Source organism: Dermacentor albipictus, chromosome 8 (genome assembly GCF_038994185.2).
Source record: "Dermacentor albipictus isolate Rhodes 1998 colony chromosome 8, USDA_Dalb.pri_finalv2, whole genome shotgun sequence".
NCBI classification, from domain to species: Eukaryota; Metazoa; Arthropoda; class Arachnida; order Ixodida; family Ixodidae; genus Dermacentor; species Dermacentor albipictus.
The window spans coordinates 41,520,697-41,548,352 of record NC_091828.1 but is presented as its reverse complement, the minus strand read 5'-3'; the positions used below and the strand labels follow the sequence as shown (position 1 = coordinate 41,548,352).

The following is a 27,656-nucleotide window of genomic DNA, read 5'->3' as shown; positions in this document are numbered from 1 at the left end:
GTACAGTGTGCGCGTGGGACCACATAAGCGTGCGCGGTTCACACGTGCCGTGCGCTTGTCTCTACACAACTATGTACCGTGCAGCGGCTGTATGTCTTCGAGCCGCGATCCCGGCTGTATCCGCACTTCCATATCAACGGCGTTAACACGTATAGGGTTACGTCTTGTGACGCCACCCGGCACCTGGGAATCGCACTTTGGATCGATACTATAGTGTCGTCTCCAAAGCATACGCCGAGTTGTATACGAATGGGTGTTTGCCGACATGAGCTATATACTTCTCGCACAAATTGCAATTGATGCGTTCGCCGCACTGCAGTGCGTGGTATACGACCTAAATCATGATTCATGCGTCTGCAGGCGCCATGCGGCCCTCAAAGGCGATATACTCTAAAATCTGTCTTACATTTAGGTGGTGGCTCCTTTGAGCTGCTTCCCTCAGAGACAGCAGCCTTGACCAGACACTCTATAGTTACTCGTTATAGTGTGGGTGCTTGTGTACGCTGTGTGCGAGCGTAATGCGTATGAGCGGGTTATTTCATTGGTCAATTAACCTTATCACCTGGAGTATATCGCGTGCTAGGCGTGTGCCCAGCCACATATCTACACCATTTGTTCAAGAATGTTTCTCTAGGTCAAGCTCAACGCAACACGTAACTAGTCCTATCACAATCCGGGCAATATCAGAGAATTGAAACGTGTGCATCACAATCCCGCCACCTAGAGCTATACACCACACTCCTACATCCCCCTACCTATTCCCGTCCCGTGGAGTACGCATAATTGAGAGCGGAAGTATATAGAGAAGGAAAGGTAACAAAGGGGTTTTCAAACAAACTGACGAAAACCGCAGTTGTTAAGCACTGTTATTGATTGGCTTCCCGCCGTTGCTCATGCAGTTTGCTATCATGATTCGCCATGGAAGCTTCATACGTAGTGTACGAAATGCTTCGTGGGTGTACGCGCCCAGAGAGCATGCAGAGACAAACAACTACGTATAACTGACAAAATGAAGACGGCATCGAAATCAAAAACAATGCATGTTACTTTGCTGGCCCGAACAAGATGGCAGTTTTGCATTCTGCCTCTATCGTGCACGCATGAAAACGTATTTACGTTTCTTTATGAGCCTTATGAGGCCACGCTATATTTCCCTTAACTCTGCACACGCAGTGTTTCAATATAAAGCCAAGATTCTAGCTTTCATCTTAACCAAAGATTCTTGCTTTGTTCTTCTTTCTTTTTCTGTTGTTTTGTTTTTGCTGTCGACGCGAAGTGGAGTCATGTCGCAGGTGCACTTTCAAAATTGGTTACGATACTTGTGATCGAAGCTGTATTTCTAGGCGTCAAATTTTACTGGATCCAGTGTTGGCCCGAATTAGAGCACACACCTATGAGTTCCAAACGCGACGACCTCTATCTAGCGCGGAAGCAGCTAGATGCGCCAAGCACACAGAAAGCTGGGACCACTATGTCGAAATTAGACAATGAGCAAGGGAAACAACAGTGCGAAGAACCACACTGGGCATGTCCGGATTCAAATGCATATGACAGCGGCAGGTAATTGAGAGCACGAAATTGTGCAGGTTTCGCACAAAGAACGTCAGCGTGGCGCACGCGTTTCGAGCAGCACTGCGTTCTGGCGGCTACCAACACTGCAATACAGCGCGTGAGTCTGCGTGTAAACGTGAAACACAGCGTGCAAAGCGCATCAGTCTGCATCTTTTTTGTTAAGCTGGCAACGTTAAAAGCAATAATTATTTTTTTAATGGGCATTGCTAGAGCTAGACACAGAAACCATTTTTCGTTGAAGAAGGAGAGCACAAGGAGAGAGATACATGAATGGCAACGTTTGAGTTACTCTGCGTCCCCTTATTTTTTAGCAGTAAACAGAACCTCTAAACAACGCCAACTGTAGGTCAAGGCCAAGTTCTTTGCTTTGCAGTTTCTGTGCCTCTGCCTCGTGCACAAAATGAAACACTCGACCAACTCACAAAAAGAAAAAAGAAACGCGTGTCTGAAGCAACGTGGAAACATACTATAGCGTGTAATCCCGTTCTTACGTATCTCTCGCTCAGCGGACCTCCTCTCCCTTCACGATGCACGCAATTCGTGACACGAAGTGCGCGTGTACAACGAACGCGCCGCATCCGTCTGCACTCCGTCTCAACATCTCTGTGCAGTGCAGCCAAAGGTACGGCGCTCTTGTTAAACCAATCAGTAACGAGAATCAGCTGCATTTTGCAGAAAAGGGAGGAGCAGACGTCGCCCACTGTGCTGCTTTGATCGTGCCTCGAAGCTTCAATTCAGTAGGCTCCGCACAATGGGCGATCAGCGGCGGACAATGGAGGAATTCTTCTGGTCCTCCGTTCCGGGTTGGTTTACCTGACCCAAGAGCCTTCGTTGCGCTGCGCGGATTTAGTCAGACGAAGTACAACGACGATCTGCGCCCCCCCCCCCCCTTCATTTTTTTTTTTTCGCACGCTCACGTACAAATCGCTCTGCGGAAATGGGAAGTCCCCGCGGTTGATGCATTACATGTGCGAGATGACATGCGGCACGAAATGCGGCAAGGGTAATGGCGCTCTTAATTGGCGCGGGGTTTGGGAATGCGTATGCGCGCGCGGGGAGTAGAGGGAGAGAGGCGGGAGGGAGAGGGACCATTTTGTGGTCGTTCAGAGGGAGAGACGATTCATGCCCACGGCGTTGTTCCTCGTGACCAGCTCCTCATCAGAAAGACGGAACAGGCAGAGATCTCGCTGAAAAAGATTGCAGCGAAAATAGCTCGCGGATGATCCCCGTGCTCGTGCATGTGCCGGACTCTTAAGATCGTTTAATACCAGCTAAATTATACGTTCTTTAATTACAACAGGATTTCGCGTGCATTACCATATATGCCAGTTTACAAACAGCCGCAATTCGCAGTGATACTTAGCGTCCCCAGTCCCACGCAGCCCGCTCTCTTCGCTCGGCGCCACTCCCGCACCGTTATAACACAGAATTACAAAAGAGGACATTTGTGCTCCCAACAACCTGTGAATGTGCCGGGAAGGGGCAGTACGTGTTTACATGCTGTATGATTGCTTAATAGGACATTATTATTGTGATACTTGTTTTTATTGGCGCAGCGCTTGAAAACATACCCGCGTCTGCGCTTGTTATTTATAATTTTGTACTTTTGCGATTGTATAGTAGCTCGTTGTTGTCCGCAGTATTGTCTGAAACTTGTATAACGGCGGTGTGGCGAACTCAGGCAAACTGTTGCCCTTTGCCGTATGCCCCCAAAGAGCTGTAATTGCTGTATCGTTATACTGTGCGCCTCAAAATGCTCAATAAGTAAATAAAAAATAACATATGTCACACGTTGCAGTCTGGCACTGCAATCGCACTTGCCGTGTTGGATGTGGCATTTCATCAACGATATACTAATGTTCGGACGGTTTGATTGCCGACGTGCGTACCTGCGTAAGTACATCCAACCATTCGCCATTCACGCGAATCCATACGCTGGCGCATCGCCCTAAGCCGTGTACTTTAGCAGTGTTTTCAAACCAAAAGCAGGAGACCTAGCAAAACATAGTATGTAAGAAGGGTAACGTACGAAAGCAAAGGATTGTTCAGTGCGGCGTACAGGTAAAAAGAACGCGGCTGGGTCCAAAACATAGCCTCAGCTCCAAAACCTTCTAACGTCTCCTCCAACCTCTATCTCCCCACAAACGACACGGAACGGACACCTATAGGACACACGAGAAACGAAACCCTGCTTCGGGAACCCTCTCTAAATCGCATTTAGAGGAAATTGAAATAAATCATCCCGCTACCCTCGAGGACGCTGAGCAAAGTTTCCATCCTTCCTTGTAAGGATGTAAGACAGCTAGCCACAAGGGAATCCGCTATACTGTATTACGTTAGGGGACGAGGAAGCGGTGGCTCCAGAAACGGGTCGATGTCGTCGCGCTGTAAGACCTGACCGCAATCGCCGGGAAGGCGTTATGTAGTATATATCAACGCGGATGACGAAACCGGCGAGCCACCAACGGCGAGGAAAAGACCGCACAAGTCGACGGCGCTTTCATACAGTGGACTCGCGCGGATGATCCGCTTGAGCAACGCGATAAGAGAAAAATAATCCCGGACAGCGTGGTAGCGTAGGCGCGCGCGAAGCCGCGGGAACTGTATACACAACCGCGACCAATCCAATCGGAAGCTTCATCCAAACAGCACATCGACACGTGAAGTTGGGCATAGGTCTTTTCGGGTGTTCGTTTCGTTCGACTAGGTCTTCCTTTAGATTTCGCTTGTTTATGTGCATCTTCTAATCGACATATTTTGGTGAACGGTGCTTTCGTTCTTTCTCTGTATTTCTCTTAATTTTCTGTAAACAAATATTTCATTCGATATAAATATTCGATATATTCTACCCCGTCAAACAGCTCTCCACTTGGCGGTTATCTCTTTCCGCGTGTCGGAGGAGGTGCACAGAGAAAAGATGGCGGCTTCAAGCGCGCCCAAGTGCGGCGCTGCATGCATTTAATCTGGCGCGAGAAGCTGCAGCACCCATTTGCACCACCCTCTCTAGCGATTGCAAGGTATTGCCAGACAGTGTGTACAACATACAGGCCAACACCCATTTATAACGAACGGATCGGCTTTTTTCCTCCTGTAGTCCGGCGATGACTGCGTCACCCCGAGCAGGTTAAAGAGGGAGAAAAAGACAAACCGAGATAAAGAAAAAAAGAAAGAAAGAAAGAAAGAAAGAAAGAAAGAAAGAAAGAAAGAAAGAAAGAAAGAAAGAAAGACAGCGCGATTTCGCGCGTGATGAAACACCGGGAAGGCGCCGGCTCGGAGGTCGTCCCCGAGCCTGGGCTCACATACTTTCCTGGACGGAACGGAGAGTGTCGCAACGGACGAGATACGACACCGACAAGAGCTGGTCGATGAGAGAGGAGCAGGAGGAATCGATAACGGCACGACAGCTCCGAGCTGAGAAGGGGATCCCTTGTACGCGCGCGCGACTCTGCGTAAGCGCGGGTGCCGCGATGTGTCCAGGTATATAATACACCGAGCGCCTCCTCTTCTCGCTTGAGTGCGCTGCCTGTTGCGCCGTCTGAGAGGATAAGCGGCGCTGCACCACGGATGGCAGCGCACGTGCGCGAACAGAAGAGCCACGCGAAATCGGGCACAGGCAGCGGCCTGCTTTTAAAGGCACTAATCGAGGAATGCAAGAAAGGAAAGAAAGCGCGAGAAAAAAAAAAAGAAGAAAGGGATCGCGGCAAAGCCTAATTCATTGTGTATTTCCATGGCACGGTGTCGGTACAAACCTTGCAAATGTCTGTCCGATTCTGAACACATCTACCTAACTGCATTGCTCTAGTGCGTTTACACTTTGTCGCGAAAACTGCCGCGTCCATGCCCTTGCCGTCATATCCAATGTGGAGCGCCGCCGTCGACGTGATGTCGCGCCATGCTAGCGCCTAATTATCTGGCCCACATTCGGGCCAACAGACAACGAAGGTCACGTAAGAATAGGGAAAATAAATGGTGGGTTTACCTTAAATGTGTAAGTAATAAGGAAGATGGCAAATGAAAGTGGAAGAACCGATAACTTGCAGCCGGTACCAAAACTGGTGGGAGCCGAACTCGCATAACTGCGGCGACCATCATACCTCGCACCCACTCTCTCGGGTATTCGTGCTTGTACACCAGAGCCCGAGGAAGGAGTGTTAGCACGCGCCATTCACGGACATAACGGTGGGCCAAGAACGTCCTTCTAACCGCACGGGAGTCACGTGGTGCGTGAACTTGGGAGAGGGCATCTCGCTAGTAAACCATCCCATGCAACTTGGAGGCATAAACGCTGGCATAGTCGAGTGCCCTAGGGCTACGTGACGAATTTATTGAGCAGCAATTTTATGATATATTTTTCGGACTGTGTTGTAGACGAAGTGCTTACACATTCGTGAGCCCCCCCCCCCCCTTCTTTCTTTTTTTTTTTGCAGTGCATTGACTTTTGTGTATCAGTCTGCCCCCATTTGTGTTCTTTCTTTTACCCACACTTCAAGGAAACAGCCCAGAAATGTACAACATAAGCAATGCAATGCTAAGATCCTTTTCCTTTTATGGGTTATCGAAAACTTTATTGCGCTGTGTTTCATGTAATATTGCATAATCAATGTAATACTTGCGCTCAGTTTGTCTGGATAAGTACTATATCGATGGTGTAATTAGCCTGACTGATTTTGATGCTTTCTTCCTGTGTTGTCACAACAATGTAATAACTGTAGTGCTCAATTCTTGCTGGCCTGAATTTATGATTTAGGCACATTTTTACACGTTACAACTGCCACGTAAAGGGGGATCGAACTTGTCGAGCGAAGTTATTTCACTTTTGTTTCGAGCCTACTTGCATTTCCAGAATGTAAAATTAATTTTAAAATTCTTTCCCCCCTCCCCCACTTCTTTGTACTTTCCTAATGCAAATTCCAACTAGCCCAGCTTTCTGTACTATGCTCAGTTCGAGTACACCACCACAAACGCCGCCCCCCGAAAAATCAGCGGCTATCTGGGACCATTCTCAGGCACTCTCGGGTCCAGTTGGTTCTGCGAAGCGTGCTGCGCGCTATAGCCGCCGGTCATGGTGACGCTTTGCGGAGCTCCATACATCGTTGACAAATGGGGCTCGTCTCGCGATCCGGAGACCGCGATGGAGGAAGAGCTTTCGCAGAATCCACTCCTCGCTGTTCTCCCACGGCGAGGCCTTTCTCGACTGGCACGGAGCGTGTATCCGCGGCCAGAGCTCCGGGATGCGATGACAGCTCTTGACGAGAACAGATCGCGGCCGGAGACGAGGGGAACGAATCGAAGGGGGGGGGGGGGGGGCGAGAGCCACGCAAGACGAGTGAGGGAAAAAGCTGAACGGGGCCAGAGAGAGAGGGGGAACGTGAAAGCCAACTACCGCACGCTTATTTTTTACAGACTGTGCGGCGATAGCGAAGGATTAACACTTCTGGCGCGAGCATACGCAGGTTGGGATTGGCACGCGGACTCCATTCTTCGAACGTGCTACTGCCGGTTGCAAATGTTTACGAGACACGGGATTTGTTATTAAAGCTGTACTTTGGCCGATACCTAAAAAAAAGGAAAATTCTGTTGTTTTACGTGCGAAAAGCACAATATGACTATGAGGCACGCCGTAACGGGGGACTGCGGATTAAATTTGACCACATGATCATGGTACACGCAAGCATTATTGCGTTTCCGCCCCATCGAAATGCGGGCGATTGCACTAACTCTTGCACTAACTCCTGCATTGCAGCCATGAATTTGGAGAAAACCTGCCAGAAGTGACCTCGCTGGCGTTTTGCGCATGCGCAACACATTTCACGATAGTTAGCGGGCGTCAATGAACATTTCGTCTCGCACGACATCGTGCGACCGGAGAGTGCCCTACCAGTGCGAACGGGCCTATGTAAAGACAGTTGGCGCGCGGCGCGTCACATCGCAAGACGCATGTTCCAGGGCTTGCAAGTCCACGTCCACACACATGTCCAGGAGCTCGCGACGCCCCGTGATTCACGTCCCGTCACGAACAGGCGACGACACGTTCTGGCGCAGCGCATGACCGCGCAATGACGTAATTGGAGTCTGAACGGCATTTGAGAACGCCAGTGTACTTTGCGGCAAAGCGGCAACGATGAACGATGCCGAACGTACGCCGAGAAGGCCAAATTCAATTATTTTGTCCGCATAAAACAGCATTTGGTTTGACAAAACATTTAAAATTGTTTACATATGTACAGTGTTCTATGAAATGCCCCATCTTACCTATTTTTACAACGACCGCGTTGCTGCGATAATTCTGACAGAAAATGTAATAAACCGCATATTTCTCACTTATTTCTCAGTATTTTGTGAAGAAGCTATAGCAATGCGCAAAATAATTTTCATCATGAACTATACTTGCGATGCAGTCACAGAAAAGTGGCACAATGCTCAGAAAAGATAGAAAAATAAAAAAGAAACTATTCGATTTGTAAACATTGCATCCCTTCTCCCTTTTCGAGAATACGCAAGAGGCAGTGGAACCTAAGACAACGAACTGTGTAGCGTGCCTATGCAGAACCTTCGTAGACTACAAATACAAAGTTTCGCGGTGCTATTACAAAACAAACTTTAAAAACAAATTTGCGTGCGCCACACAGATGTTCAAAAACGAGTGATATTCGAGGGGGCCTCGCAAGGCCGCAATTTTTTTTTCGGCACAAATATTCTGGCAAAGTACTCCGCGCAGTGCCACGAAATTTAGCAGAAATCTGAGATAGTCGGCGTCACGTCCGCAAACGTGGCTTAGAATAATCTTAGCTTATCTATATCGTGACCAGCCAGACCACCACGCTATGGTTAAAACGAGCTATCGTGAACGACTATATTTCGAGTGGCCACGGATCATAAGGACGAAATTCGCCAACGATAATGCAAATGCCTCGCACGCAGATGCGTTTCAACCTATAGCACTTAATCTAAACTCCACAATTGATCTGGTCTAACAGAAGTTTAGAGAAAAAAAGTTATTAAATAGACGTTCCTAGGTGAAAATTACGGCACCTAGGAAAAAGAACTTCGCCGTCAACGCAAGGCTGTTAATCTGCTGCAAGCATAAGTGCAAAGAAGAATACAAGATCTACCAGTTTTATGTACAAATATCTAAGCTGATGGGCGCCACAGTCCACCAAAAGCTTTCTAAGTGCAAGGGCACGAAGGAGGAAAACGTAATTGGCAAGGGCACCCTGGGCTCCGGCCGTGATGTTCCATATCTTGCAGCAGAATTCTCATTCCTACGCACGAAAATTCTCTATTTGCGACACAATTTTCCCTGTATTATTCCAAACAGACCTCCGCAATTTCCCCCCTGCCCCCACATACAAACGCACAGAAAAGGTGTGTTTGTCAAAGGGATGTCTTGCTCAAATGCATAATTATAGTATTTACTCCACCGTTCTTCAAATTCCCTGTAATGTCGGAAAGATTCACTTTTTCCTATCATCCAAAATTGTGGCTGAAAATTCGCCGAAAGAGAGAAAATTCCCTGCACGGAATATCACTGGGCTCCGGTTGGGTGTCTCTAACTACGGCAAGCCTCGAGAAAACAAATAGACGGGCCTGGCTGCCTAAGCAGATGCGTGGCGCCATCTGTTGCCAGTGGCGAGCAAAACGGGGAGCACGCCTGCGAGAATGGCCGATAGAGTTCGCGTACTGCTATGGGAGGCACAGGTGTGCGCGCAGCCGGCTTGTACGCAACGATTTACATGTAATTAAATACTTGTAAACAACTACCTTTTTTTGGTAATTTGATAGATTAACGATTATTTTGTGTTCTCAGTAACATTAGGTGTAATTCAATTGATTTTTTTCGGCAACCAATTACAAGTAATCAGATTTTTGACGAAACATGCCCCGACAGGAGACGCAGGTTTGGGAAACGTTGGGTTTGGCCACATAAATTTGGCGGGAACTACTGAATCGAAACGAATGAAAACATGTACATGGGTTGAGTCCTTCTCACAATCAGCGTCCTGCAGCTAGGCCACCTGAACATGGCAGGCTTGCAGATTAGCGCGCTTCTCCTTGATGTCCGACCTCCAAGCTTTTCTTTCATAATCAAATTATCTCCCTCCCTCCTGAAAGCGCTTATAGGTGACACGCATGGGCGGTAAGAGCTGCTGCGCAATTCTTCTTTGCTCAGTGCAGTCTATGACTGCTCTGATATCGGCCGGACTTTTGGCTGTTAAACACACGTTTCTAACTGTTCGATGTTACGTGCATATACACCTGTATTTGTGCTCGTAACACACGAACAGCATTGCTAGGGCTGAACAATGTGCAGCCTTATAATAAATTACATTACAGATATGGTCACCTTTTCAAGGAACGTGATGGCTTTCTGGCATCCGTTAGAACTAGTCGTTTAACTATAATTGGCTCTCGATCGTGACGGCCACCGAGAGCTGGTCCACCAGATGTTGTTCGGCAGACTGAAACGGCGCTTCTATGGCTCGATAGCAACGACAATTTCTAGCATCGGTGCCAGGAAATCCCCTAATGCGATTTTCCCCGATGGAAATCCGAGGAAATCCCCGATGCGTCCCTGTCGGCAGCGCCGTCCCCTAGCCCCAGCAACAGGTAAGCGCTGTTCTTCACAGAGAACCCAGACCCGAGCATCACGGCATTGAGTAATCACAATGTTTTGAGCAAGCGCTCTGTTCACAGCCATTTTCTCCAGCGCAGTGCCGCTACAAAAGTTAGAAAACAAGAAATAACACAGAGGGGAGATTACGGAATTAAATTTTGAAAATTAATCCTTAGTGAAGCAAAGAATGTGTGAATGGCTGCAGAGGACGCATTGAAAGAACCAGATCAGCTCTTTCTGCTTACTGTACCAATTGGACAACGTTAATAAAAAGTATAGGAATGAGAGTAATGTAAAAGTAATGGATTACTTTCTTTTTTAGAATTTGTTCAATTACTTTCGTGGGGCAGTAGTTAGTAACCGTTATGGATTTCATTTTTTTAAAGCAGCTAAAAAATTATATTATGGGATTTTACATGCCAAAACCACTTTTGATTATCAGGCATGACGTAGTGGAAGATTCCGGAAATTTCGAGCAACTGGGGTTCTTTAACGTGCATCTAAATCTAAGTACACGGGTGTTTTCGCACTTCGCCCCATCGAAATGCGGCCGCCGTGGCCGGGATTCGATCCCGCGACCTCGTGCTGAGCAGCCCTTCTTTCAGGAAGTCTTTGTAGTTTCAACCGTTATGTTTTTATGCGAAGCATATTACGAGAGCTCAACCCAGCTCCTCAGGCGCGGCGGTGTCGCCTTGAAACCACGTGACACCGTGACGTCACGACAGAGGAGAAGTGGCTTTGGCTCAGCTCTTGCAAGATGGGCTGGGTGGGAATCGAACCAGGGTCTCCGGAGTGTGAGACGGAGACGCTACCACTGAGCCACGAGTACGGTGCTTCAAAGCGGTACAAAAGCGCCTCTAGTGAATGCGGTGTTGCCTTAGAAACGAGCTGTTTCTAAGGCTCAGGCGTGCGTCGCTTGCTCAGGCACACATTTCGTTGCCGCGCCGAACGCTGCGTTGCTCGACGCTCACCGCGTCCAATGCGGGGCGTCCAAGGCGAAGCAGAGTAACGCATGAGTTGTTTCTTCGTCTAGCCGAACCAAATATAGCCAAGCAACAGCAGTTCACCAAGCTAAACAGTGGTTCAACAACTAAAATAAAGGCTAGTATGCTTCGCATCCTGGGCTTAACCTTACCTAAGCCACAGCCATTTTTTGTGTAACCTGCACAAGTCGGGTGCGCAGGATGCACTTCGATGTGGTAGTCAATGGGTGCCTTTGTTCGCAATTATCCCTTTTAGTGGTACGCTCTAGACGCTGTAAGCTGGCCTCTAGGGGACTGAGCGGTACCATATTTAGCGGTACCATAAGCCCACGTGCCCTAAAGTGGTCATTAAGAGGCATAACTCAAGTTGTGAGTGGCACCACAAGAGTAAAAATGGATGTCACGCCAAAAGAACACGACAAAAAGGAGAACACAATAAAGAAAAAGAAATACGGAGGCAGAAAAAAGCCAGGAGGTTAGAAACTGACCAGAGCTAAATTAGGATCAGGTGAGATTCGCGGCTTTTTTTGCAAGAGCTCATCTCGGAGGTCAGGAAGCTCCACCGCCTATCGACAGTCAAACCTGGGGGAGCTGCAACAGAGCAAAAGGAGAACGGCGCAAAAAGTGGCGTGGGCACACCCCTTTCCCCAGTAGTGAGGTTAGCCATGAATAACGCCCACTTGTTTTCTCTACGTGACAGGGAGAATCGTGGGCAAGAATGCCGTTCTCGGTGTCAGAATCGCCATAGGGTGCGAAGTTCGGGCGAGTTGGGTGAAGTTCGACGGCAGCGGGCAAAGGGGACGGCGGCGCATAGGAACAGAAAAGCACAGGACAAGCGCGGAACTAGCAACTGAAAGTTTACGGCAAACTGCAAGGAACAAAACGCAAAAAGCCCGTCCACGCGCGTGCCCTTACAATTTGCGGAAGACTGATTTCGCGTGCACATTCCAGCACGCGAAAGATATAGTGAACCGAAATGCAAAATTTGTGGGTTTTCTTTAGGTGAAGGCCTCGCCAATTTTGCTTTATTCTTTATGCGCGTGCTTTATTATGGCACGTGTTCTTTCTGCAAAGAGAAAGTGATTGTGTGTGTGTGTGGGGGGGGGGGGGGGGGAGGGGATTACTATCACATGACCGACAATGCGCCGACAGGTGGGGTGAAGGCGTGCCCTTTAGGTCGCTGTTCTGGTGCAGCCTTTCATTAAGGTAGGCGCCGGTCTAGCCAACGTACGTTTTTTTTCACAGGGCAATGAAATGCCGTATGCCACGCGACAAAAACAGGGAACAAAGCGACTGCAATGGTATTTCAGTGCAAAGATTTCTGCCTGAACGACTCTTGCCCTCTTCTTTTTTTTTTCTTCCGCAGCGGCGATGGAAAATTCGACTGTGCCCAAAGCTAAAAAATAATAATAATAATAATAAAGCAATGTCGCACATCCAATCCCTTGGCAATCTTCTTCAGCCGATGCGAGAGAGCGCCTGAGTGCGGAATCACTGCTGCTGTTATTCGGCCTAGCTACGTGTATGGCTTTCACGTGAATCAAGTGCATGAAGAAAGAAACCTCTTCGACGATTTGTGCAGTCTCTGCGTCGCCGTCCTCATTGCGCTGGTGTAATAATGGATATCCTCGGAGCAGCGGAATTATTGGAAGTCATTCAGCAGAAGGCTTGGAAACTGAGCCTGTTGGCGCATGCTTACGACAATGCTTGGGAGCAGCTCGAAAAGGCGGAAAAAGGTCGGACAACACGAGTGTAATGTTGCGATGATATTGTCTAATCTTGTCCCGCCGTTTCACGCTGTTGCAAAGTATCGTCATTCAATAACAGTTCAGAAAAGGTTCATAAAAAGGCAATGCAGGAAGTACAGAAGGGCGGAAGTTATCCACGGCACCCTCAAACAAACAAAGCAAAAAAGGAGAAAACGAAGAACGGGAAGAAAGAAGAAAAGGTAAAAAGTAAATGTAGAAAGAAGCAAGATAAAAAAAAAATTGGCAGATCATTGCGCAATAAAGTGGAGAGTCCTTAAAAAAACGCGCTGACCCGTCGAGGAGAGTTTAAGTACGCTAGCGTGTCCACTGCCCGTCAAATTGGGCCGTTAAGAGGAGACAACCTTGATTTCTGGCGTTACTGTCAGTTTTGCTTATGGGGCTGTTGGTGGCAGGGGCTATTGCCGTCGTTATGATGCCATAAAAGTCACGATGTTTGCGCACAGAGCGCTACTTCACGTTGCAGCATCGAAGAGAAAGAAAAAAGAAGGCAAGAGAAAAATGCGACAAACGTGAAATAATTGAAGATGGCGGCGGTGCAGTCAGCAAAACTACTGTAATGTCTAGCGCACACCGTACAGTTTTGTTTCAGCCACCGCGGTTTTTAACGACCGCGGAGGGCCATCGTGCAAAATCGGAAGGGCTTCCACGACTTTTTAACTGCAGCGCTTTATTGCAAGGCTGCCTGCGCGTTTGCAGTGATGTGCTCTTGGTGTTGGGGCCGTAACGGCTTTACTCAGAGACTGGAGAAGAGTAGCCCAGCGAAAAATGGCACAACCTGATTCAAACAACTTCCATCTGGCTTTTCTTAACGCGCCCTTCGGACTCATCGAGATACACTTCCGAAACAAGTATTTCATGTTAGTTACCCCAGTCTAACGTTGCGTGTACGGCTGTACAAATGCGCAAACACAACGTTAGAAATGTAATCGCTATACAATATACAGACGTTTTGAAAACGTGCTGCGTGCGTTCGTTGGCGTACGTTGAAATTTAGGAGTCGGGCTGTTTGTTTGCGTCGACAGTGTGCATGGTTACCTTACAGTTATCTTCTTTCTTTCTTTTTTGATAGTATTTACGATTCGCACTGAGTGAAATAGCCTATTGTGGTCCCGCAGTTAAAGCAGTCCTTATAGCTGTTGCGTGCAGTTCCTATTTGCTGAGCAACGAAACTTGCTGAAAAATTCGCATTCTTAATCTGTTCTGCTCCTATGTCCTAACGTAAAAAAATGTGTTATAACATCTTGATCGACAAACACAGTTATTCGGCGCCTCAAGTATACAGCCGATTCCAGAACAGTGGCGAATCACAGGAGCACTGCGACAAATAACTCTGGCTAACTCGAGTGCCAAAAACGAGAGTAATGGGTTTCGCATATCCACAACCATACGGTCTTTCTTTATTCTTATTTATTTCATTAACGCTTGGCAACGTGAGTCGACATGAACAAACAAGGACCGTTCACTCCACGATGCTCGGGAAAGCTAGGCTGCTGAAAAAGGCCAGCGCAGAAGCGTGGGAACGGCCTTCTTCCCGCTGCGTTGAACCTTGGTGGCCACCGAGAAGCGAGGACAAAGGAAGGCGCATCGACAGAACGACTTCAAAACCTCTCCACCAACACGGTAACTCGGCTGCGGAAATTAAGCACATGCAACGGAACACAAACGGCTTCAACAAAATCCGAGGTGGGCGAGTTAGTGTGGGTTCCATGGCTATATGTCTCCGTCCTTTCGCGCTTTTGTAACGGGGAATCCAGAAACGCCTGTATGTCCGTTGCTGGTATCCGAATTCACGGCGTTCTTCGTCACAGCTTGCATGTCACGTGACCCCGCACGGCGTCTCACCATGTATGGATACGCCATCGTAAGGAGGTAAGGTAGCGACTGTCTTCCTGTACGTTGCGCCAATGCCGCCCAACATACTCGGTGACAACCTATCAGAATTGAACCTGCCCCGGAAATCATGTAGCACATGCACTCTGCGCCTCCATGCTACAAAATGAGACGCAAATGTAAAATAATTTAGGTTCTGCCGTTACGTGACGGAAATTTGCGAACGTAATTGGTTGCCCCACCTCCTCACTCCCCATCTATAGATACGCAAATTCTCCTTCAGTTGGACAGCACTGTGCTGCCATTTCATTCTCACGTTGTCGTCGACCTCATAGTCGGTTCCGTATACGTCGTTAGCAACCTCCTCTCCAAACATCTGCCGCATGATTACACGACAGTCGCGTTCAATTTCACGCCAGATCCCACCGCAGAAAACAAGCGCCGTACACTCTAAGAAAAAAAGGACTAAAAGGGGTAGGTAGGTTAGTCCTTTTGGGGACTAACTGATTTGCCACAACCATTAGTCCTTTTGGGGACGAACTGACATGGGATGAACTGTTACTCCCCATGCGCTTACTCCTTCGGGGACTAACAGTTGCCCCTGCCCGATGGTCCTCAAGGGAGTAACGGTAATTCGTTCTGATGCTCCGCAAAGGTGGAATTAGTTAAATTAGGCATTTATACCCTAATAAAAAATTAATGAGCTGAAAAGGAAAACGTGCCCGAGAGCTAGGTTCGAACTCACGTTCTCTCGCTCACAAGTTAGGTACTCTAACCAATTCACCTCGCCGCTTGGGTGACAAGACGGAATATTTAGACAAGGTTAAGCATGGGAACACAAGTGCGGCAATATAAAAGTGACTCCGTATTTGTGCAAGCTATGCAGTGAGAGTCTAACGTTGAGTGTACTTGCAACCATAAGTGACTGCGAAAAGAAATCAACCCGAGTATTCTTAAGGTGATTTAAACTGAGGCACTACGCCATGTATACGTGTAGCGAGCTCAAACGGGGCACCGAAGGCGACAGAGAAGGGCAATTTCTCTGTCGCTTAGCGTGTGCCGTTTGAGCTATATACACGTCGCTTCAGTTCGCAACCTCCTTGGAACGGAAGGAACTTAGGTACTATTGACCAAGAAAATTTAGCCGTCTATCAATGACGTGCGCGTTTAATGTTTATCGCTCACTTATGGAATGCGCACGAAGGGCATGCCTCTTCACATTCCAGTTTTAAGTTTCACGTAATTTTCTCACGAAGAGGCAAGGTGCTACTTTGCATGTAGTTCAATAGACAATGCACGAAATTCCAACCATTCACGATTTATAGACAATACCGTTTTCGCCACATCGCTCCATGACACGGACGAAAACAGCGAAGTGCCTGGGGAGTAACTGTTGCCGTTCGTCCTCCCATTGCTCTCTTTCCGAGCAGGGACTAAACACTTACTCTCCGAAATTCGCACACGGCACGCACATTCATGCAGTTAGTCCTTTGAGGGACGAAAGCGCCCTTTTTAGGACTAACGGCGCAGTTACTCCAGTTTTCCCCGGGATTTTTCTTAGAGTGTAGGCCCCTCTATCTCGCGCTGCGTGCGAAGCGACGGTCATTGACTCCGTCACGGCACACCACTGCAGTTGCCCAAAACATCGAAGATTGGACAGATATGGCCAAAAGGGAGGCCTACGTAGGACACATGCGGGGGGCACCTGCATTCGTCCCACGGCTTGCCTTTCGCCCATGTCTGCCGCGTTGCAATATCATTCCTAACGTCAAAAACAAGTAACGCAAGCTTCTATCCTGGTGCTTATAAGCGGCACACACTAGGTCTTATAACGCCGTCGTTTTCACGCGTGTTTGCCGCAGATCGCACTCCCGCGCGCGCAGGGGTGCAATCTTACAACAGTGTTGCCGTATCGCGCCCCAAGGTGCCCCAGTCACAGCACAGCGCCTGGAAAAAAAGAAGAGGCAGAAATAGTGGGGCTGAGAGCCGACTCACGTTGGTGGTGAGCTGCGAGGTGAGCGTCGCCACTTTCTCGTTGGCCTGCTCCAGCTGCTTGCGGAGCTTGCGGATCTCGTGGGCCTGCTTCTCCTCCGTCTGCACATTGTAGAAACAGAAGGGACCGTGTGCACAGGGGGGACAGAGAATGCAATGCGGCGCCGATGGAGGCAGAAGCACACGCACTGTTAGTTCACACGGGTAAACTATCTGGTGGAATGGCGATTTACATTTTGCCGGTAGAAAAACGCCGATTAGTAGCGCTGAAAGCGAAGACCCCAGTCCGTCGATTGCTCCTTGAATTTAGCGCTCCGAGCACGCGGTGCTCCCTGACGACGCAGATTTCACGTGTGTAGGCCCTTCCTATGCAGTTAAACTGTAGAAATGTGTCCACATTGATCCGCTGTTGTTCTTCAAATGGAATTTAGTCACTTTTTTATTATTATCGTAAACATTTAACAATATTTACTTTGTACGCTAAAGAATATTTGGCGTCCCAGGACGCTTTTGTGGGAACTCCTGAGCAGTGTAGCCACCCATCTATTATTTTTGTGTTTTGAGTGCGATTACTGCTTGATTCGACGTAACACATTGCACCGTATAAGCCGTGACAGAATGCCTTGACCTGCGGGTTAGTTGATTACATTTAACTATCCAAAGGGCGAAACGCCACCGCCACCACCACCACAAACAAAATACACCGACCAGCATAGACAACAGCACATGCGCTCTACGCTGTCTTTAGTCTTATGCAATAAGAAAGCATTTATTGAATGCAATAAGATTCAGTCGCACGCAGTGTAAATCTACAGCGAACTGGAACAAATGCAGTAGAGAGAGAGATAATCTATTTCAAAGAAGGCAGAGAGGTCGGCCTGAGCTAAGGCGCTCTTGCCTGCTACTCTGCACAGGGGGAGTGGAGCGGGGACATAAAGATGTGATGATGATTATGACATAGAAAGAGCGATGCACAGCGGTGGAAGCAAGTTCAACATTCTTATGATTAACATTCAGAAATGTCATCCTTGAAGCCACTGCCGGGTTCCACGTCTTGTCTGTAATGAAGTGAACCTTCACATAAAGGTGCTAAGACGAAGCTGGTGTGTGGGCCTCCCCTGCAGAGAATCCCGCAGAGAATCCCGCGCAGCGACTCTACCAGGCGCTTGAACATTTTCTGAGCGCTTTTCTTCTCGTTGTGTCCATCTCCTTGCTTGCCCGTTGTGTCATCGGTTTCATTAGCCCTATCATTCTTGGCTTCATGGCGCAGAGCATTACTAGGGCCCGCTGTCATGGCCGTGGGCCTAGAGGGCAGCAAAGGCCATTCCATGTCTGTATCGGCCGTTGGAGGTGAATGTTTGCCGCGTGCTGTCATCGACCTTAAATGAGCAGTAGGCGCCGTTACCGTCCTCGATGCATGCACAGGCAGAGCTGTTTAGGGCGCCTGCGCTTCGCTATGCAGTTGTTTTGAAATACCTTTGTGACGCTTCTTTCGCAAGCGTCGGTCACTTTAGTGAACAGATCGAGCAGCCTCTTATCGTGAAGATTGGTCTACTTGCCATTTTTCGAAGAATACGAAGCTTCAAACAGTGAATAGCGTCATGCTAACTAGCGATAGACTTGTAAACATTGCGTTTATTACAACCGTGCCAGTGTTTCTGTCCTCTTCGGGTTCTTGAAACAACGGGAACAAAAGTTAGCCTGCAGAAAAGTTACAACTCGACGCGAATGTTTTCGAAGGCTGGCGTTGTACACGCGACCTGGCGGAGGTTAACGAGAGCCCCTACTCTACCGCTACGTACAAAGTGCTCCGGCGAAAATGTGAAACGGTAAAAAAAAAAGAAAATCTCAGCTTCGCAGAAGAAAACGTCAGCCAGGACAATCCAGATCACATTGTAGATTTAAATTATAATGTTGTACTGCACCCCCATTTGAAGAATGAAGGGATCTTGCTGAGAGAACGTGGGTGCTTAACGGCACATAAGGTAGCAGAGAAAAGTTCCTCACAGGAAGAACGAGAATTCGTTAACCGTGATCGCGTTAAAAAAAAGCGCATTCTTTTGCCAAGCAGACAGAGGCATAAATATTCTTTCCGAATCGTTGCTCAATGAAGGACATATACTACAACTAAACAACTCGAAACCGAGAATATTGACTAGCCGGACGAGTAGATACATCAACTCGTCCAGAAACAGGGACGTTGGACGAGGGCGCATAAGTCGTGTGGGTCTTCTTCAAGTTGTCCCTCACTCTATGCGGTCTGTTAATAATATGAATAATGATGAAGCGGTTTCCTTTCTATACTTATTCTGTCTTATTTGCACGCAGATAGATGATGCGAGATTTCTCTTCGTTAACTCTGAGGACCATATTAAAAAGAAATAAACCAAAGAAGAACTGCCCAGCAATGTTCTATCCACTCAACATTAACATGCGGGTGCCCGCAAATTACTCGCCCTTTTACGCTGCCCAATTAGGCGCCTTCTTATCCGGCGCCCAGCCCGACGGAGCAGCCGTGGCGAGAGGCATTATCGATTCAGCGCCGCCGGTGCAAGACGTGTGAGTCACGCTTTGATTCCGGAGCTCGGTCGATTGGATCGGGCGTCGGCATGCAAATACGAGTGACAAAGGGGGCTAGCTTTCTCAGAAAGCAGACCACCCACTCCAGAAGGGCATGCTGTGCTTGCACTCCCCGCGCCTACAGAGCCGAGCAAACGGGGAAGGCGCGTATTTAGATGAGCTTACGCTCAGTCGACTGCGTACACTTACCCTAATGAAATAAATTACGGGAAGAAAATTACGATTACCTAATTTATGAACCAAACTAGGCTACCGAGGAAACGGTGGCCACTGAGCGTCGTATAGGAACAGTGAACGTAGTGACAAGAAGATTTGCAAATGCAGAGCGTCGAAATATGGATCGCTGACGGATCGCTGGCAAAATTACTCCCTTTCCTGCGATATAAAAACGGCTGTCAGTGAACCGTCTGTCACCTTGCACAAAAGAGAGAAGGGGCGCTATAACGTAAAACTATTCCAAACTTTTCTATTCCAATACTGCAATCAGCCCACCGCGATTGGTCAAAAACTTTTTTGGACCACCCCCACTTCACCTGTCTGTCACGCGGCGTCACGAAAACCGCGATAGCTCCCCATCTGATATGACGTGTGAAAACTGATTATGCATAATTTGACCTAACAAAACAAAAATAGTTATTTCTGGTTCGATGCCTTTTTGTCGTTAGCCCTCGGCTCTTGGTCAAAAGTTTTCGGGCTGCGCCCACTTCACCTGCCTTTCACGCGACATCACAAAACCGCAAAAGCCGCGATTGTCGACGAGGCAGCGCAAGCTAAGTAAGAGAAAGCGGACCAACCGCGGACGTCGGCACCACGCTCTTCATGCGGTTATCGATATTCAGAGCAGTGGCTCGGCCCCATTGAATCCCTCTCCACTTGAGCGTGCCCCTCGCCTCTTGTGAGCCAATTACGTAAGACAAGCAGCACAGTGCAGGCAATGTTATTCGTTTTTCAAGCAAACAAAAGTGACCTCCTACGAACGAGGGGAGCATTTGACTGGTTTATTCAGACAACCCTGCGGATCACCGCCCGATGCTTGCGTCGGTGGTTACGCAAATTTGACGTCAGGAGATTGGAATAAAAACATATTGGAATAGTTTTACGTTGTAAGGCCCCATGGTTTTTCTTGACGCGTACGTGCAGACACCGTTGAGATGGCCCTGTTTTTGCGCGTGTTCTCTTTGTAGCACGTGCTTCCTCCTCATCCGGCCGCCCTTGCCGGTGAATAAAGAGTGTGTGTGAGTCGGCGCTTGTTATTCGCACCCTTCCACATCAATTAGGCTTGTTAGCGCTGCCTTCTGCTGTAACTAATTACCTATGTTCTGACCTCACATACAGGCTTCGAAGAGCGATTCAAATGTTTTTATTCGGCGAATATGCTCAGTCTATAAGAGGTCACGTAAAAGTGTTATGCAGCCCGAAAATCGATCCCTTATAAAATAAACAAGCCAGTCCCTATGTTGCCTAGATAGCTCAAAGGGAACATCGCAATTACGCCGTGTGAGGCATACAAACTGCTTATAGAAACAATATTTATCTTACGGTTCATGTTCTCTAGCTTTATATTTCTAAAATAAGTTCAGTAAGGTTGTTTGCACCATGTCTACGGACATCGGTCAAAAGAATGTGTCAGGCCATATGTCCACAGTCCACTCGCGACCATGTTTTTAGATTATATAGTAAAATATTTACATACTTTCTATAATATGACTAAATAAAATCCTGGCAAGGGAACTTTTTCGTACTCTCGCAACTACATTTTTTCCTCACAGAATACAGATTAAAAAATACTCTGTGGCAGAGAGCGTCAACACTCGGTGTATCCCTCGATTTATTGACTGCAGATCCAGCGGTTTTTGAGTTTATTTCTGTCGTTTCGTAAACGTGTACTGCGGCTGCTCTGGTCGGTAACCGCATGCACTTATTATTAGGAAAAAAAATAAAATATAAGAGAGAGCGCTAGAACGAGACAAAGATAGCAAGAACCAGACACAATTACATGACAGTTGAATTGTCTTCATTGTGTGTGGTTGTTGCCTTCTGTGCTTTTCCTTATAGGAACGCAAAAACTAGACCCCCTCCCCCCCCCCCCCCCCAAAAAAAAGAAAGACCTAATACAGTCAACGTACCATTCTTTTTACCCTCTAGGTACTGCGAAAACGTACAAAAAGTGGGCAGTACAAAAAAAAAAGAACGAATGCATGCCTTTTACTGTCTTCAAGAACCAGATCGCCACAGCCACGTCCGAAATAGCTTTAAAGGCCTGCCAGCACAATTATTAAGCGCCTCGGTGCTCGTACTGTGATAGGAGACAGCTGGTGAGCACATGTATAATTAAGGAATAAATGTCCCGAGACAGTAGCCCCTTCGCACTCTATGTACACTTCACCGCAATACGTTGCGTATGCTTCACCGCGTAACAATGCTCTATTGCGGTGAACATAACCTTCGGGAACCGGCATTATGTTACGCCGTGGACCCTTTTTGTGCTTCCGCTCTTCGACGCCGACGGCCAGGACGACGAAGCCGGAGTCAGCGTCATTGCCGACAGCGGCGAATCCTTTAAATAAAAAAAACAAAAACAGCACCGAACAGAAGGAAGCTTGATAGTGAACGTCGAAGTAGGTAGGCCTTACGACGGCACAAAATTACTACTACTACTACGGCTGCCATTGCATCAGCGTGCGAGAGCGTTTGTTTGAGCCTGACAGATAATCAAAATAGCGGCGATGGTGGCTTCAGTTCATGCTGTTTGAAACCTGCGATCACGGCAAAAACTCCGTAAAATCGGACAGCAAACGGGTTTCAGCGTTCGAAATTTCTATGGCGTACTTGGCGGTGCCTCGAAGGCGTCCGAATTATCAGGCGTGTTCGAAAAACATGACGTCAGAAAAATCGGTCGTTGAGTGTATTGCAGTAGACGTGCAATTCTCCCCCGCTGAGGTCTACAACATGCAATCATCGCGCAGCGCGACAGTTCACGTAACGGGTCACGTATTCGTGACGGTTAATAGAAAATGTTGCTGGGCTAGTTGGTTTGTACTTGCACGGCCTAGCAAGCTCACACCTTAGACAGCACAAAAGAAATCAGACGCCTTCTTTTGTGACTGTTACCCTCGCCGCTGACGCTAAGGATTATGGTAATATATAAGTTCCTCGTAGTTAACAAGAAGAAACGGGGTTAACCGAGGGACGCAATTTTTATTGATGAGATCATAAGAAGCCAACAAAGACACCAAGGACAACACAGGGAAAATTACTTGTACTCACTAATTGAATTAAAGAAATGATAAATTAATGGAATTGAAAGTAGATGAAAAAACGACTTGCCGCAGGCGGGGGACGATCCCACGTCTTCGCATTACGCGTGTGATGATGCTCTACGAAATCACGATCATCACGAAAACAGCGAAGGATGACAGCCAACGCGGAACGCAGCGGGAGATGAAAGACTGCGATAGCGAAGAGAGCATCGCACTGGTAATGAGAAAACGTGGGATCGTTCCCCAGTTGTTGTATTCTCGTCCACTTTCACTCATTAATTTATAATTTCTTTAATTCAATTAGTAAGTACAAGTAATTCCCCTTGCGCTGTCCTTTGTGTCTTTGTTTGTTAGCTTCTTATGTTTTCGTCATAGTTGCCACTGAAAGCTGGCCAGGGAAGTAGAGGGTTAGGTGCTCTCGAACACGACTGTGCTCGACACCTTGGCGCATCGGTGCCATCGTCGCGTCTTTGACAATCCGCGTCAGTGAGTGACTTGGTAAGATCAGTTGCGAACCCACCGGAAGCAACGACAAAATAGCGTTTGCTCAACATGTGAGACAAGTGAGCCCTCATATGGAAGCAAGGCACAGTTCAAGATGTAATGTAAGCTCGTATCATCACTATCTCAACCACAATCTTTCCCTAATATGCGACCACTATAACAGTAAGAGACCACAGAGCACCTCCTCTGCCACCGCACCCGCTTTGACGTCCAGCGTAGGCGTCGTTGTAGCGCACTCAGTCAAACGGACGGTCGACCCTTTGCCGAGACAAAGATTCTGTGTGCTTGGCCTCGACCGTGATCAACCTAGAGAGCTACGCGTGCTGTCATCACTTTTTATAGTGCAGCATCTAGGTACCCGTTCCTGCGGCGAGCGTCGACGTTGTCCCTCGTAACCGAGCGAACGAAAACAGCGAAGCATGAAAGCCAACACGCAGCGGGAGATGAAAGACTGCGATAGCGAAGGGAGCGCAAGGAGGAAAGCGGAGGAGGAGGTATGGCGAAAGCGCGAGAAGAAAAGCATACTGCCGCGCAAGACGCGCTTCGCGACGACGATGGCTACGAGATGGCGCCAGATTAGCGCGCGTCGTCCGTATGGAAACAAAGCACTGCATGAGCGCAGGTCTGTCTGCGGCGGCTGCTGTCAATGGTGCCCACGCGTCACCCACGCGCGCTTCGTCTTCAACGGGCCGAACGAGACAGATTGTCCGCGCAGCCAATATATCGTGAAATGAAAATACGTATACAGCTGCGCTGAAATTTCGCATCAGGAAGTATCGTAATCGTCGGTGATTTTTTAAAAATATCAGTTGACTTGGAAAGTCGCTTGTAGGCAACGTAGACCTATTACGGCCCGAGTGAACTATCTCTATCTTCGCCTTCTCCTTTCTTCTTTGAATCCCCTTTCGCATTTTTTCCATGCAGGGTAGCAAACCGGACGTCCATCTGGTTAACCTTTATGCCGTCCGTTTTTCTCTCTCTCCCACAGGAAGAACTGACGCGGCAGTGTGCTGCAGTACAAAAGGAAGAGTGCACGACGCACAGCGCTGCGTCCCACCACTTGTTGCTTGTTTATCATCTTGTACGAATAATCGTGACAGATCAACAAGCCCGAGTGAGAGTTTGCCATCGGTGTTTTCTGTAGCTACTAACTTGGGTGGCTTGTTGTGACGCCTATTACTCTTCGTTCCGTTTCAAGCCACGATAGAACGAGAAAAGGGGCGCATATATATATATATATATATATATATATATATATATATATATATATATATATATATATATATATTTCCATATATATATATATGGATATAAAATTTGAAGTATACAGGATGAGATTACAACGGAGCAATGCGGCAGGACATTTAACGCTCATAGAGGAGTTAACCTGCATGCGTTATATACGCCCCCATCGTTAATCTGTTAGAGTAACATACGAGTATATACTTTACTGCGGGATGGGAGACTCGGTGAAGATCGACACAAGGCTACATGCTGTGGCGGGATTAGAACATTTGCAGGCATAAGATGGAGACAGCCCCCATTTCTACTCGTTCACATTGGCGTATGTGAGGCTGCATCAAGCCGCCGATATTTCGAAATGAAATTATGAAAAAGCCTTCAGAACGTAAGCAGCGGAGGGCTACGTGCGTTGATGATGCTGTGATTGCTGCCTGGAGGAAAAGCTTTTGTTTAATCCTTGCACTCATAAGTGCTACATATACACAATTCATTCAATTTCGGTGTGTCTATGGTATTGAATTTGCATTCTTTTGTGGCTACCTTCGTACGAGGTACCCTGCATACTTTAATAGATAACACGGAACGCAGAACGCAGAAACAGAAGGCAGAGAACACTGAGTTGCGTCCTGTCAACGCTGTTTCCTAATAAATTATAGAAAATTGCAAGCGTCATCGGTTTACGGGCTTACCGTGGAGTAAAGCGACGAGTTTGTGGAGACCAAGGACAGCGACGAACCGTGGGCTGCAAATAACAGGGAAGGGAAAACAGAACGTGAGCGTCAGTCCATCAGAGTGTTCCGACCGGCCCAGCATTACATAACCGTTATTATAAACCATGTTTTGTATCAGCAGACATCCACGAATGAAACATTGATTAAAGCACACTCTTCCTCTTTAAGGGAACACTTGTGCTACGAAAGGCGACGCCTGAGCAGCGAACATAAAGTCAACTTCATTAAATCTTGCTGCTGGGTGTGTTGGTTATACAGGTAACTTGATGCACTTTGGCGGAATGAAAGGTCACCAGACCAGAAGGAAACAAGAACGCCGCGCCTGTCCCGCCCTCACGCATGTGCGTTTCCTTTTAATTGCGCTAACATATACCAAGATAAATTACAAGCTACACTGTTCAACTGCAAAACGAATACGTCTGTGTACACGACATAACCCCATAAGACCCAAAGACACTTCCACATTGAGGAAAATTAGCACGGTTTGTTTACCTTTATTTCTGGCCATACGGGGTGCACTTGCACAAAAAGCAATGATTTATTATTCGAATTCAAAGATGACTACTAGAGTAAATAATTATTTAGTAACTGATTTAAGGAACTGTCGAGAACTGAAAACTCCCTCTTGCGCATCAAAAACGCAACTACAGGGTAAGGGATAAGCTTCCTATGCTTAAAATTAAATTCTGATGTATGAAACTCGGCGTAGCATGCATAGCGTTGGGCATCACAGGTATAATGTTATCATTTATTTTCAATTGCATGTCCGAGAGCTGCTGCCAAGGGTAACAAGGTCACATGAATCAAAAAACGGTATCGCGTGCCAGCGCAAAACAAAAGGCACGTTAGACAACGTGCTTCTCATGGTGAATAATAGGATGAAGGTAATGCGCGACTGATTATGGCTAGGTATACAGATGTGACCTTCACTGAGGTCGTTCACTCTGGTCCTTCATTCTGCCGCGCAAACAACATCATCAAGAAGGGATGCCCATGGAAACATTAGGCATCCTATCACCCCCCCCCCCCCCCCCTCACCGAGTGTTTAAAACCCAGGTTCACCACTGTGCGCGAGAGCTCGTTGTGAATAAGCTATGCTGCAAAACGCAATCATATGTTTTCGTACTATGCGGGTGGCACCGACGAGCAGTAACATATATTTTGAGCGAAATAAATAACAACACACCCCCAATGCTGCCTGGTTGCACCAGCCTGCTTCGCTTTTTTGGCACCCACAGTTTGTTCTGAAATCGTAAGTCGGCCGTTGCAAGTACTTTTCAGTGCAGGCATAAGCAACGAGCACACTGAATCAATTCCATCCATACGAGTGTTGTCTCCATCGAGCAGACTGTGCTTACGACATTTAACCGACAATAAATGTTGAGCCGAATTTCTTCGTTGTGACATTTTGTGCTTCGAGAATTGATAGCAACGTCCTTTTATAACGTGCTTCTCAAATTTCCATGTTGCTCATACAAAAAACAGTCACCGCCACCACATGATGGTGCCAAAATGTCATTTTTTATCTACGTAAATAATAATAAAAAGATATCTGTGTACTACAGATGATTTCCATTCTGGTAGAACGACCGCAGCCCCAGATTTCCCCCTATTGTCCCCAGCAGGGAACTCTGCGGCACGGAATATGGAGCACATATGTACTAAACTGACCTCGGCCTATCTTTGCATCCTCTTGCGTGAACATTCAGCTAGTCAAAAACGTTGCCGAGGGTCTTTGAGATGGAGTGCATGCTGCAGTCGCTAATCTTTTACTAAGCTTCTTTTCTTACAGTGCGTGGCACGCAAGATAGTGCGTATAAGTGCGTCGCTTACCGTCGTCGTCCTTGTTGGCCATCTTGGAGACGAGGCCGCTGGCGTAGTGGGACATGCTCATGGAGTTGCGCGTACCCATGGAGGCAGCGCTGTGCAGCGGCGACGACAGGTACATGTACCGGGAGGCAGCCTGCGTTGGCGGATTCCAGGTCACGAAAGAACCGTGTAAGCACGGCGCGCCTCTGGCAAGCACAAGCTTCTTTTGTCTCGTAGTACACAGGAGCAAACTATAACGCTAGAGTGAGACTGGACTGATGGCTAGCTATAATATGCTGCACGCTACCACATGCCTACGGCCAAAAGCAACACGCGCAAAGGCGTATATATATATTTTTCGTCGTGCGCATTGAGCCTACGTGAAGGACATAGTGCTTGCCTTGACGCAAGATCTATACACTACGGCGCTACCACTACGGTAGATTCGCGCACTGCCGCCTACGGAAAGCCAGCGTACAGGGAGAGGTGGGGAGGGTGAGGCGTCAATTCGGAGAAGGAAGCGAAGAGGATTGGGCTTCGCCATCGTTTAATACTCTGTGGCCAGTCTAGGCGCGAGAACGGCCATGCGCGTATGCTTTTGTTGCATATGCCTATGGTCGTCGAAGCATACAGTGCTGCCAGTTGGATCCTGTCGGCGTTCGCGCCAGCTCGGCAACCTTCTCCGATGTTGAGACCGGGAAGAGGAAAGGGTGTCGTGCAGAGTGAAGGAAGTGGAAAGGTTCTCGGGCATGCTGCGGACGACCGTGCGT

General features: G+C 47.8%; 1 protein-coding gene across 7 annotated transcripts in view; it reads right to left on the bottom strand.

Moving 5' to 3' along the window:
* sick (sickie) overlaps positions 1 to 27,656 on the bottom strand; it is a 1,048,559-nt gene that overhangs the window by 118,192 nt on the left and 902,711 nt on the right. For all 7 annotated transcript variants that reach the window (XM_070523275.1, XM_070523272.1, XM_070523274.1 and 4 more), the window contains 3 exons: positions 26,911 to 27,040; positions 25,036 to 25,088; positions 16,764 to 16,862 (listed from right to left, as the gene is read on the bottom strand). In XM_070523275.1, the coding sequence (XP_070379376.1) occupies positions 16,764 to 16,862; positions 25,036 to 25,088; positions 26,911 to 27,040 (282 nt within the window). The remainder of the gene's footprint in view (positions 1 to 16,763; positions 16,863 to 25,035; positions 25,089 to 26,910; positions 27,041 to 27,656) is intronic.